Raw genomic sequence first — 13,806 nt, forward strand, 5'->3', positions numbered from 1 at the left:
GTTTGGTTCGAATACTCGTCTCATATTGCGTTCCGATCTGTATTCTAGAGCTGGGGCTGTCGGACGGGCAGGAGCTGGCTGTGGCAGACGTCACCACGCCCCAGACCATGTTATTCAGACTCAGCTTTACCTCATAGGACAACCTCCTACACTCTCACAGCAAACATCTCTTATCACTGTTGCTGTTACCAGGCCTACCAGGACATGGTACTACAGGATATTTGACATGGCTATGAAACTATAAAGGTTTACAGTGATTGTGTTTTGCATACACACAAATAGGGCTGGGCGATTCTTGCTAAAATGTGAATCACGATTTATCTCTCAGAATTGAGATCATGATTCTCTCACGATTCTTATTTCTTCAATAAAATCATTTAAAAAGTAAAAAAAAATACTTTTATAACGTTTTTTTTTTTTTTAATACAAAAAATCATCATAACTTAGAAATGAGATTGCATAGGTCTATGAATCGAGATCGTGATTTTTTTTCCGATTAATTGCCCAGCTCTACACACAAACTTCCCGGATACTAAATAATATCCCAGCAGTATGTTCAGATACAACGCAAAGAGAAATATCATGCATTACTTGTGTCAGTTTGACAGCTGGTAACTAGCAAACTGGTGTGAAGACATGCGTTTGGTCCCATCTGTGGCATTATTGACATTTACAAAAACTAGACCATTTCTAAATGTAACCTATTGAATCTTGAAGGTTAAATATCCTGAATATCCTGGTGAACTAGTGGGCCGACTGCTTTTCTGATGTTAATGCGCTGGAACTCCTTGCGCACTTCCACCTCAGTGGAATCATTGATGACTGTGGTGGGGACAGGCATGATGGGGGCGAGGCGGGCGGGGGAGGGGTTGTTGACCTCGAACCGGGTGTAGAACAAGTTCATCCAGTAGGGAGGCAGCGATGGTGGCTGTGTGGTTGTTTGCCTGAAACCCCAAATACTCCCAAATCAAAGGTATATACCATGTACATATGTGTTCACAAAATCATCAAGGTTTATTTTTTTTAACTAGAAACTGTGATCGTGTTTGTCAAGCATGTTTTACGTCCGGTAAAACACGACACTGTGATCGTTACAAAAACATGTTTCAGGTTCGGTAAAATAGACATAGAATATACCTTACCTTAGCCAGAAGGTACTCTAAAAATAAGAATCCCCAGTTATCCCATCGCCATTGCAATTACCCGTGTATATGTCTATACTCGTGTAAACGGGAAATAGGCTTCAGGCGATAAAATCTCGAGCGATCACTCTGTCTCCGAGGAGGAGCCCTTGCAAAAAAGAAGAAAAGGTGTCTCCACACCAAGCTATCCCAGTTCAAAAGGTAGGCGATACTGCCACCTGGTGAGATTCGATCGTTATTGCAATTGTAACGTAGATAGATGAGCCAGGGAGACCTAGAGAGCTCCGGCTGACCGTATAGAACGGGGATCAAAGGAAACAGATCAAAGGATCAAAACCAAAGTATACTCGGGTTTTGGCGCTCGGCGGTTGGCCCAATGAGTTAAGATACACCTTAACTGCTCCATCTCACCTGGCGAATATCTCGCTCGAGTTTCACCATTGGCGCCACCTAGAGGGAAGCTGCATCTTTTCGGCTCTGTTTCAGTCTTTCAGTTGACTTTGTGTGCATTCGCGCAATCGCTATATTTAGTTTTGCGTTGTATTTGAATGTACAGTTGGATATGATATGGTGTTGATATGCATCTTCATGTCATTATATTGTGAGTATCGCCCTTACCAATGGAACTCACACAAGCCACAAAACCAGAGAGTAAATAAGTGTTTACATCAGTATCCTGGCTAGTATCGGCATAGTCCAGCAGTCATGGTTTCTCATAATCAGGATATGAGCTTATCCTGGCTGTTATGAAGGGGACATGGCAATTATATGCGCCAGCTCTAATTTTGAAATATTAATGTAGATGCACTGGCTGTAAATTACAGTTATGTAAGCAAGTGTAGCCTGTTTCGTTGCTCTGATGAACTTGTTCACTCAAGTCTATATTTTGTACTTTAAAGTAAAGCCTAACTACAGCCCACTCAGTCATACTTTGGCAATGCAATATCTACAAATATTTAAGCATATCGTCAATAAGTGTTATCTGCACTGCAACTTAAAAAAATAGGATTTTGCAATACAGGCCAGATAACTGAATATGATTAGTCTAAATCCCTTTTGAATGGAAATCTGTATAAATAAACTTGAATATTTGGTTTTGTTGTATATATATTTTTTTCCTGTGTGTGTTGGTTATCTGGCTAATTGCAATTGTTTGTCTTGGAATACCCCCTGCTCTGAGAGAGGTAGCCTAATGGGTACAGCAGGAACTCGTTTACTCACTTTGTCCAGGTTTGTCAAACAGTTTTATTATTTTATTTTATTTTATTTATTCTGACACTGTCCTCTAGTTGCAGTAATCACTGCACTGGTATTTTACCAGACTCTGAATATACGGTCATGTGAACTGGAAATAAAAATGTTTTTTCTTACAAATGAAGTACCTGTTTATATTGATTATTTGCAGAGTGGTTAAATAATATTACAATATTGTAATATTATTCAACCACTGTTTTTTCTGACACATATTTGTGTTGCATGGTGATGTGCTGACACATCTAATAATGATTTATAAAAATGTGTGGTGGGACTCTATTACAAATTTTAATCGAATTCATTTGAGACTTTATAGTTAATTAATCGAAATTAATCCCATTTTAATTGCGTATCAATATTTGATGCAAAAAATGTCAATTCAAATGAATTTTGGTATACGAGTGAATCAATGAATATACATTATACGTTTAAGCAGCAAAATCCTGTATTAGCTACTACACAGATCAATGCAATTTTTAACAAAGTGCAGCAATTTTAGGAATAATTATATATATATAGCGCAAAGGACCTTTTGTAAACTCAAGCACTTTCAAGGTAAAAGTAAAACGCTGTACTTTCAAGTACATTCCAGAACAGTTAACCATTGGAAAAAAATAACTCTTGATCTCAATTTCTCTTATTTAAATTTATTTTTTATGAACAAACCAGACTAAGAAAAAAAGTTATTTGCGATTTATTATACTTTATACTTATAGCATATGCATGAGTCTGGTCTCCTTTGAAAGGTAACATTCTTACACAATAAAGAAAAATCATCATGCGATTAAATGCATACATTTTTTTTAACTTTGAATTCTTTCTGTAGTTAATTAATCGAAATTAATGCGATAAAGTCCCAGCCCTAATAAAAACAATAAAGTAATATGCAAGACAAATATTTGGAAAAATGCAAGACATTCAGCCGACATGCTTGTTATGTAGACATGATGGGGCGTAAGACCTGCATTTGATTGAAGAGAAGTTCTTCTGTATGTACGGTTCTGAAGGGTTTTCCAGCTGTCTGTTTCCAGGCTGGAAGGCGACAAAGCTGGCATACTCAGGCGATACAGCCGGCCTGCTGTACTGTCATGTAGGTCATGAGATATGACGAGCCAAGCTTTTCAGAATAGAATAGAATAGAATAGATGAATAGAAATACTTTTATTATCCCGTGGGAAATTAGACACTGCAAATCGCTCAACGGATCGTGACGTCATGGTGCTACGTGGAAAGGAAGTAGCAAATCGGGCTGCCTGAATACTTTAGACAACAAATGTTTGTTTCTGATTGGCCAGGTCATTTCTGGTCATGTGACATGTACGCCCAATCGTGGGACCGCAAGTTTATACACTGGTTAACCTTAGGCGCTCTTTCGAAGTTGGTTAAGGTTAAGAGTTTGTCTTAGAGCATGGCGATAGAACCATATATATATATAGAACACTAGATAGCTTGCCCGCGCTGCCGGCCAATGGAGAGCGACGTCACTGAACCGCCGCCATCTTGCTCCAGTTAGCCTTGAGTGAGAGTGAGTGAGCTGCACAGACAAAAATACTCATAACTCGCTGAAATATTGACGGATTTACAAACGGTTTGGTTTATTACAAGCATTATTAACGTGGCTATGATTTAAGCGGTTTGTAAAAAAAAACATCTTTAAAAAAAAAAAATTATAAGTATGCAGTATCATAACTACATATTTGATGTTTATAGCAAACCAACCCGTTTGTAAATCCGTCAATATTTCAGCGAGTTATGAGTATTTTTGTCTGTGCAGCTCACTCACTCTCACTCAAGGCTAACTGGAGCAAGATGGCGGCGGTTCAGTGACGCTGGTGACTCCGCCTTGATAGAACGCCTGCCCTTCTTTCGACGGTTAAGCTTAGGCACTCTTTCGAAGTTGGTTAAAGTGGAGATGAAGCAGTGAGCAATGTGATCCTAGTTTGTTTGTTGTGTACCTTGTGTAAGACAGGGTTCTATAATCAAATGTGAAATCCATCTTATTTGTCTGAAAAATATAATATAATATCCCTGTTTTCAACATGGGCGCCGCCATTTTGTTGCTGACGTCATGGCTGACGTCATACCGTGGCTTGGGTGTATACACTCTGGTTAGCTGCCTATATTGAATGGGTCGGTCAGCAAATAAAATGTTGCCTACAAAACAACGGGACCGCGGTGGTTCTGTTTGTATTGCTCCTGGCTGTTCAAACTAATTTTACCATGTGAGAGAGAGGAAAGTTGGTTAATTTCCACAAACTACCAGTGAAAAAAACAGTGTTGTTGACATGTTGGCTCGGGCTGCCTGCACCCAGACGGCGCGACCAGCCTGTTGGACAGGGAAGGAGGATCTGCAGCGAACACTTCATTGCCTCGGATTATGTTGTTGGGGTGGGATGTTTGTCCAGAAGACCACTAATCAGCTGAAGCCGGACGCGGTTCCCTCGGTCTTCGACAGACAGACCGGCGCAGGCAGTTCAGCGTCGCGGAGCATTTAGCCTGCTGGCTACCTAGCTCCACTTCAACCAGCATCGGGAGCTCCAGCAGCTTGTCGATGTGCTAATAGCCTCAGCAACCTAACGTTAGCTGGCTCCAGCAGATCGACAAGCTGCTGGAGCCAGCTAACGTTAGCTTGCTGAGGCTATTAGCACATCGACAAGCTGCTGGAGCTCCCGATGCTGGTTGAAGTGGAGCTAGGTAGCCAGCAGCTAACGGTAGCTGGCTCCAGCAGCTTGTCGATCTGCTGGAGCCAGCTAACGTTAGGTTGCTGAGGCTATTAGCACATCGACAAGCTGCTGGATCTCCCGATGCTGGTTGAAGTGGAGCTAGGTAGCCAGCAGGCTAAATGCTCCCCGACGACAACGTGGCTACTCATCCCGGGAGATAACGGCGCTGCCTGGCTGGTTAGCGTTAGTTAGCCAGCAACCAGCCAGGCAGCGCCGTTATCTCCCGGGACGAGTAGCCACGTTAGTTAGCCAACAACCAGCCAGGCAGCGCCGTTATCTCCCGGGACGAGTAGCCACGTTAGTTAGCCAGCAACCAGTCAAGCTAACGTTAGCTGGCTCCAGCAGCTTGTCGATGTCGTCGGGAGCATTTAGCCTGCTGGCTACCTAGCTCCACTTCAACCAGCGTTGGGAGCTCCAGCAGCTTGTCGATGTGCTGGTAGCATCAGCAAGCTAACGTTAGCTGGCTCCAGCAGCTTGTCGATGTGCTGGTAGCATCGGCAAGCTAACGTTGGAGCTCCCAACGCTAGCTTGTCGATGTGCTGGTAGCATCGGCAAGCTAACGTTGGAGCTCCCAACGCTGGTTGAAGTGGAGCTAGGTAGCCAGCAGGCTAAATGATCCCGACGCTGAACTGCCTGCGTCTGTCTGTCAAAGACAGAGGGAACCGCATCGGGCTTCAGCTGATTAGTGGTCTTCTGGACAAACCTCCCACCCCAACAACATAATCCGAGGCAATGAAGTGTTCGCTGCAGATCCTCCTTCCCTGTCCAACAGGCTGGTCGCGCCGTCTGGGTGCAGGCAGCCCGAGCCAACATGTCAACAACACTGTTTTTTTCACTGGTAGTTTGTGGAAATTAACCAACTTTCCTCTCTCTCACATGGTAAAATTAGTTTGAACAGCCAGGAGCAATACAAACAGAACCACCGCGGTCCCGTTGTTTTGTAGGCAACATTTTATTTGCTGACCGACCCATTCAATATAGGCAGCTAACCAGAGTGTATACACCCAAGCCACGGTATGACGTCAGCAACAAAATGGCCGCGCCCATAATGCTAAATGCTTCAGAAATGTACACAACAAATCGTTTTTTCTTAGAAACTGCTTATTTTTATAACGTGACTTCTTCTGTGGCTTATCTAAATACTAATGTGATGCTATGAATATGTATTTATGCTCACTGCTTCATTTCCACTTTAAGGTTAGAGTTTGTCTTAGAGGCAGAGCATGGCGATAGAACGCCAGGTAGTTTGCAGGCTGTTAGACCCGGAAATCGGCGCAGAACTTGCTGTCCCACGATTGGCGCACATGTCACATGACCTGGCCAATCAGAGCGCAAAACTCGAACGCGGAAACAAACATTTGTTGTCGAAAGTATTCACACGCAATCGGCCTAGTTCAGTTCAGTTGGATCTGTATCAAGTGCTCAGAAACTAGCGAAATAAACGTTCAAAATAACGGTGGAGATTAGTAACTTGTACAGCTCAACAAAAATAGCTATCCAGGTGTATCTCTAAATACAGTTGTATAATAGATGGTACATATATAGTTAGCTAGTCTCCTTAGTGCTGGGAATTAATATCGAATCACACTAATGTAGTACATACCAAACAACTTAGAAATAAACTTTTTATACAGATTGCAATACTTTCTGTTGTTTTTATTGTATTTAACTTATTGCAATTGGTTTGTTCCGATTACTTTTATTTTGAAAGATTCAACGATTTCAAACAGGAAGTTGGAATGCTGAAAGCTGCTGACTTAATGGTGACAGATCCCAGCAGGCCAGCAGGCAGTAGTGAGTTACAGTAGAGAGAGCGACCAAAACAAACTGATAGCCAGGGGAAGAGACGCCTCAGGAAACAACAAACTGTGCAACTTTTTGTGCTTTGATTAGACGGGGCTTTTCCTGCAGCGTTAGGAATACCCAACTACCTCTGTACAGGACTGACGTGGAGGAAATCTGACATTTAATCAGCCGAAAGTAGAGCTAACGTTAGCCGTGGCTAGCTGTTGGTTCCAGTTGTGCTAATTAGGTATTTATATATCAACGCAGCTACCTTTAACAGAGAAACACGTAATACGCGCTGTCGCCGTTACCCTTGGAATAATAATGTAGCTAATGACAAGTCGATTGTAATGGGTGGTTTGTATGCTAACTCACAATTAGCTTTCTGTGGCGAAACATATAACGTTAGCGAGCAATTATGAGTTGGTTCAATGCATCCCACCTGTCCACGTTCGCTAAACAAGCCTTTACAACAGCTCAGAAGTCCATCGACAGAGTTCTGGACATCCAAGAGGAAGAGCAGTGGGGTGACACTGTTATGATGCCCTATGATGGTACGTGATCACTCTCCAGATTTGCTACAAACATCTAAGTTAACAAACCTAAACGGCACGGACTACAACGTATGACGTATATCACGCCGGTTAGGTTATCTACCTTATGCATCCTGCACCTACATACTGTATACTTTTCTTACTCATAGTATATATTTAGATTCGAGTGTTTATTGTAACCATATTTCTCGTAATGTATAATATGACTGGTGATGGGGCATACAGACCCCTTCTCTGTATGTTTTGTATGTCATATGTTATGATGAATTGAAAATGGGGGACCCTGATGTAAACAGGGTCTTCTCTGGTCTGCATCCCCTTAACAATTGTATGTATTGAGCTGTACTGTACTGTACCCATTCTGCAATCTGTTAATAAACTTTTCAATCAATCAATCAATCAATCTTTACCTTTGATTACACTGTCTGAAAAGTGATTGATTGATTGACAACTTTATTAACAGATTGCAGAATGAGTACAGCTCAATAACTCGCACTAACAACTGCTAAGAGGATGAAGACCAGAAAAATACTTTCGTCTTGTTTACATAAGGGTCCTCCATTGATATAAGGGTCCTCCATTGCTCATTATGCATGTATTCAGTTATATTGTTTACACTGCCTATTTTTACTTTTCTACTTTACTATAATTTAATTACCTGTATTTACTTATTCTATTACCATGCCCATACCTGTACCCCCCCCCTTCCCATGTTCCTATGATGCCTGAATTTCCCCAAGGGGATCAATAAAGGAATATCTTCTCTTATTAAGTGGCACTGCCACATTTTGACAGTAAGGTTTGAATTTGAATTGATGGAATTGACTGCCTTCAGATTTACCTGTGAAGACACCATTAAGTGGGGGGTGGGGAATGACCCAGTGGGACTTGCCGCCAGAAGAGCCCAGCAAGACCCCTCCCCCTTCATCTGAGGCCATCACCACCCCCGTTACCCGCATGGTTGTGGATGAAACCAAGACCTTCTTCAGTGCCTTTCTCCCCCCTGGAGACCTTCAGGGTGTCAAAAGCACCCAGGTGGTGTCTGTGCCGCCGTCCAAGTCCCACAGGCGGGCGCAGGAGACGGACGAGGAGAGCAGGGAGGTTGTGATGACAAATTACTTGGAACCTCATGATCCGTGCTCTGCTGACACAGTCGCACAAGATAACCAGGAAGCTGCTGAGAGCCAGCCCTTTCAGTTGGAGTCCTCACCAGCTGGATCCCCACCAGACACCATCCTCCTTCTGCCGGTCTCTCCCGTCTCATCCGAGAGTGATTGTCCTCGCGATGCTGACGACCCAACCACCGACGACGAGAGCGGCGAGGAAACTGACGTCCCCCCGCCGGTTCCCGAGGACGCACACGCAGGGCGGTCGCCGACTCCCTCGGAACCCCAAGACACGCAAGATGTCACCGGCTTCCCTGAACCTCCCGCTGTCACCTCTGACCCCGATACCTCCATCCCGCCTGACCCTTCACCTCCGCCGCCCCCTAAGGAGATCCTGCTGGAGCCCAAAGACCCGAAGGCGGAGGACCGACGGAACGAAACCCCCTCCCCTCCCGTCAGCGCCTTCTCCTCTGGCACCTCGACCACCAGTGACATCGAGGTCCTGGACCACGAGAGTGTGCTGAGTGAGAGTTCGGCCAGCTCCCGGCAGGAGACGGGCGAAGGCAAAGCCGACCTTCACCTGATGCAGGGCTCCTTCCAGCTTCTCTCGGCCTCCACCTGCGGAGAATTCCCCCGTCTGGAGGACTATCCCAAGCTCACGGAGAGCTGTGGCTCCTCTTCGGACGCCTTTGAGCGCATCGATTCATTCAGCGTGCAGTCACTGGATAGTCGGAGTGTCAGCGAGGTCAACTCGGATGACGAGATCCCAGGGAGTCGGACGCTAGCGTCGGTCACTGCAGACTCCACCCCCACGACCGCGGAGTCGTCGGCCGTAGCTCAGAATCAGGAAGAGGAGACGATAGACAAAGAGGGTGAGGAAGACGAGGAGGAAGAAGGCCTGACTGAAACGATGAGGGACCTGTCGTTGGATGAGATGGAGGAGAGTGGGCGGAGTGCTACACCTGTCAACAGCGAGCCGCCTGAAGAACTGATGGAACAGGAGTCGGAGGCTGATGTCACAGTGTCTGGTCCCGCCCCTGAGCTTGAAGAGCATCTCACCCCACCAATTACAGAAGAGAGGAAAAGTGTCTCAACATGCCAGATTCTCGAGCTTCAAAAGGTAACCGCTGGTGTTGACTTCCAAATAGCTGATGGCCCTAATTATAAGAGATAGCTGATTTGCTTTTTGCTTTTTCAGCTAGATAGATTTTTCATGAAAAACACAACTAAAGACAAATTAATGTTGTTCTTTGCCTAATGAGTACAATGTGCCTTCAGTTTTCTCATCTAACTTGTGCCTTTGAAATGTCTGTATGCTGGGTGGCTGATTGGCGCAGTGGGCAAGGCGCTCGCCACTAACGCAGGAGACGCTGGGTTCGAGCCCAGCTCTCGGCGTTTCTACCGGCTGGCCGGTCATTCATACTAACACAATTGGCAGTGTTAGAGGGTGGGAAAGCCGGTGGGTGGGGATTGGACGTTGTGGACAGCGACTCCTACAGGTCGGTTTGGTGACGCGGTGCGGCGGAAGTAGCGGGGGCAGTGTGAGCCTCCCACGCGTTACTCCTCGCCACTGAGAGTTCGAGCTGCTGTGGTGAAAAGATGCGACAGGCTGCCTCCTCGTGTACCGGAGGGGACATGTGATGCAAGGCTTCTGTCCTCACTACAGCCGACCAGTGGGAGGCATAGTCTAGCAACGTTCAAGACAGGGGATTGAAGAATTGGATACTACGAAATTGGGATGGGAGAAAAATAGAAATGGGGAGAAAAAGTGAAAAAAAACTAAAAAAAATGCTATGTTGTGGGCTGCTTGCAGGTGATTGATGAGCTGTCAAGCCGTCTGGAGAAGAGGGAGTTGCAGCTCCTGGCAGTCAGCAAAGACAAGGCTGGGCTGGAGGAGGAGTGTGACAACCTCAAAGAGTGAGTAGACTGGCTCTTTAATACCACCATGCACTTTAATACTGAGCGTCTCTTTAATACCACTGTGCACTTTAATACCACTGTGCACTTTAATACCACCATGCACTTTAATACTGAGCGTCTCTTTAATACCACCATGCACTTTAATACCACTGTGCACTTTAATACCACCATGCACTTTAATACTGAGCATCTCTTTAATACCACCATGCACTTTAATACCACTGTGCACTTTAATACCACCATGCACTTTATTACCACCATGCACTTTAATATCACTGTGCACTTTAATACCACCATGCACTTTAATACCACTGTGCACTTTAATACCACTGTGCACTTTATTACCACCATGCACTTTAATACTGAGCGTCTCTTTAATACCACCATGCACTTTAATACCACTGTGCACTTTAATACCACCATGCACTTTTATACCACCATGCACTTTAATACCACTGTGCACTTTAATACCACCATGCACTTTAATACTGAGCGTCTCTTTAATACCACTGTGCACTTTAATACTGTGTCTCTTTAATACCACCATGCACTTTAATACCACCATGCACTTTAATACTGAGTGGCTCTTTAATACCACCATGCACTTTAATACCACTGTGCCATGAGAGCTGTTTTAACTAGTCCTCTGTGTGAGGACAGTATTGTGTGAGGACAGTATTGTGAGGACAGTATTGAGTAAGGACAGTATTGAGTGAGGACAGTATTGAGTGAGGACAGTATCGAGTGAGGACAGTATCGAGTGAGGACAGTATCGAGTGAGGACAGTATCGAGTGAGGACGGTATCGAGTGAGGACGGTATCGAGTGAGGACGGTATCGAGTGAGGACGGTATCGAGTGAGGACGGTATCGAGTGAGGACGGTATCGAGTGAGGACAGTATTGTGTGAGGACAGTATTGAGTGATTGATTGATTGAAAACTTTATTAACAGATTGCAGAATGGGTTCAATACAAAACAACTGCTAAGAGGATGCAGACCAGAAAAAGTCTTGTTTACATCAGGGTCCCCAATTTTCAACTCATCAGGACATTTATGACATACAAGACATACAGAACTGTGTAGTAAAAAGAGATCATAAAAAATATATACATCCAAAGGGGAAGAAACTGTACATTGGACATTGGGGGGGGGGGGGGGATAATTGGACATTTATAGGGGCCAGTTTCTAATTGCAGCCACCCGTAGGTGCTCTTTGTTCACTTTTATGGTTGTGGGTAGGGCGTTCCACATTGTGGCGTAATTGCGAAACGTGTTTAGTCCCTTGTTTGAGCCGAATCTGAGTTGAACATGATTTGTGGAACTCCCTCTGGTGTTGTGGCCGTGGAATTCACTGACCTTTGGGAAGTATTTCGACATGTACATGGGTATCCCAGTGGTGTAGTGTATCTTGTAGACCAGGCCCATTGCAAGTTGCTGTCGTCTAGTCTAAGCCATCCTAGGTTGTCAAAATGTGCAGGGGTAAGGTGGGTTTTATGCAGGGGAGGAAACTAACTTTTTGGCTTACCAGCCAACTGGCGAGTATCTGATTTTTTTTACCAGCCAAACAGATTTTTTACCAGACAAAAAAAATCGCTAATTGTGATAATTACTTCTTTGTATGTCAAGCCGTGTCAATGTTGTGTATGCATCTGGGTAGGCACACTGTGCCTTTAAGACAGCACGGTGGTCTTACGACAGTGCTGTGAAGTACTGTCAAGTGTTGTGGTAACGTCAGTTGGGTTGGTGTGCTGTTGTGCACAGTGCACTGGTTGAGCTAGCCCCTTTCGTGACTGCGATGTGCAAGCCAGGGGCTTTTGAGCATGAAATAAAATGTCTAACCTTACGTCGTAGTCCGGTGCTTTTTTGGAAACATTATAGTCATAACAGATACACCTAGCTGGCTGCTTTGAGCACACGGGGCTAACGTTAGCTAGCAAGCAGCTATAGCTAACTAGAAGCTAACCACTGTATACAGTTCCAGTAGACTAACATTACACCTCTGTGATTTAAATGTGTCCTTAGTAACTTATACTCGAGGGTTGTACTAGGGTTGGATGCAGTTCCCCGTTGGTCAGTCTGTCTGTTTTCCATCTTCTGCTGTGTTTAACGTTATCTGTTTGCGAGTGCTCCTGATGGCTAGCCTAGTACCGCGGGACTTTTATTATTAATTATATGTCCGCGGGTTGGCCAGTACTGCGCAACCGTTTATTAAACATTATATGTCCGCGGGTGGTCTTGTGCAGTGCTCTCGTGGCACTGTCAACTAAAGCGAACACTCAGAAGATGCGCACCGTTTGCAAATTGCCAGTGCAGTGATTGCAGAATGTTTTATTTTTTTGTATACTCGCCAGCAGGGGAGGAAACAAACTTTTTGGCTTACCAGCCAACTGGCGGGTATCTGAATTTTTTTACCAGCCAAACGTAAAAAATACCAGCATTTGGCCAGTAAAGTGGCCTAATTTCCTCCCCTGGTTTTATGAGTAAGGCCCAGCAGTAGTCTGACCAGTTTGTTTTGTGATGTTTGTAGCCTTGTTTTAGGGCCTTTGAGGTGCTTTGGTACCATGAGGTGCAAGCATAGTCGTAGTACCCTTGAATGAGTGCTCCTTATTATTAGGGGGCTTTCTCACTAGCCATGCGGGGTCGAATCAGCTCCGCTCCGTCCTTGGGTGCGAACTTCCCCCCTCCCTCTCCCCCCTCTAGTTTGCGTACACACTGCAGTCTTGATGCGCTCCGGGTTTTGTTTACGGTTTACGTTTTGACCGTGTAAGCTGCCGTAGGCGATGATGTCACACTCTAACGTCAACACAGGAAGAGTTTAACATACGGTGGTGGAAACTGGATGCTGATATAAAGAAACAAATAACCAATAAATATGAAGTTATATTTGAACCTCTGTTGTCAAGCCTTGTCAATATAACCCACCCCCTTTTCTCACGAATGGAACTGGTGTCGTGGAGTCCGCTTTGAGCGTTTTCCAGGGTTAGCGGCTAACTCTAGTTAGCTTAGCCTAGTGATTACTAGTTAGCTAACGTTAGCCCATTGCTCGCGTCAATTATATTGCATGTCATTGATCTACCGGTTGATCACGGCCGACTGGTTGGGCACCACTGGTCTATAGAAATAAATGCATTCGAACAAGAAACCAATGTATAGTAGACATAGCAATGGCAAAAAAATTGCCAAGCCTAATGCGAGCCAGGGAAGTCTTGTGCTTGTAACGTGGCTTCATCTCGAAGTCTTCATCCACTGAGCCGTGAGGCTCAACATGCTTGTTTGGTTGAGGTCTGAACTCTCCAAATTGCCCATAAATATCGTTTTTGTG

At 44.7% G+C, this 13,806-nt stretch overlaps 2 protein-coding genes across 3 annotated transcripts in view; both read left to right on the forward strand.

Annotated features, from left to right (window-relative positions):
* Nucleotides 1-2,520, forward strand: part of LOC311230156 (NEDD8-activating enzyme E1 catalytic subunit) — a 37,312-nt gene extending 34,792 nt beyond the window's left edge. For both annotated transcript variants that reach the window (XM_084316343.1, XM_084316344.1), the window contains one exon: nucleotides 49-2,520. In XM_084316343.1, the coding sequence (XP_084172469.1) occupies nucleotides 49-137 (89 nt within the window). In that variant the 3' untranslated portion in view covers nucleotides 138-2,520. The remainder of the gene's footprint in view (nucleotides 1-48) is intronic.
* Nucleotides 2,521-6,905: 4,385 nt separating this feature from the next.
* The window catches only part of tmf1 (TATA element modulatory factor 1), a 53,109-nt gene continuing 46,208 nt past the window's right edge, over nucleotides 6,906-13,806 (forward strand). Inside the window, exons 1-3 of the mRNA XM_084316280.1 lie at nucleotides 6,906-7,458; nucleotides 8,294-9,684; nucleotides 10,378-10,481. Coding sequence (XP_084172406.1) covers nucleotides 7,323-7,458; nucleotides 8,294-9,684; nucleotides 10,378-10,481 — 1,631 coding nt within the window. The 5' untranslated portion in view covers nucleotides 6,906-7,322. The remainder of the gene's footprint in view (nucleotides 7,459-8,293; nucleotides 9,685-10,377; nucleotides 10,482-13,806) is intronic.

This window comes from Notolepis coatsorum (assembly GCF_963971535.1).
Source record: "Notolepis coatsorum genome assembly, chromosome: 6".
Taxonomy (NCBI): domain Eukaryota; kingdom Metazoa; phylum Chordata; class Actinopteri; order Aulopiformes; family Paralepididae; genus Notolepis; species Notolepis coatsorum.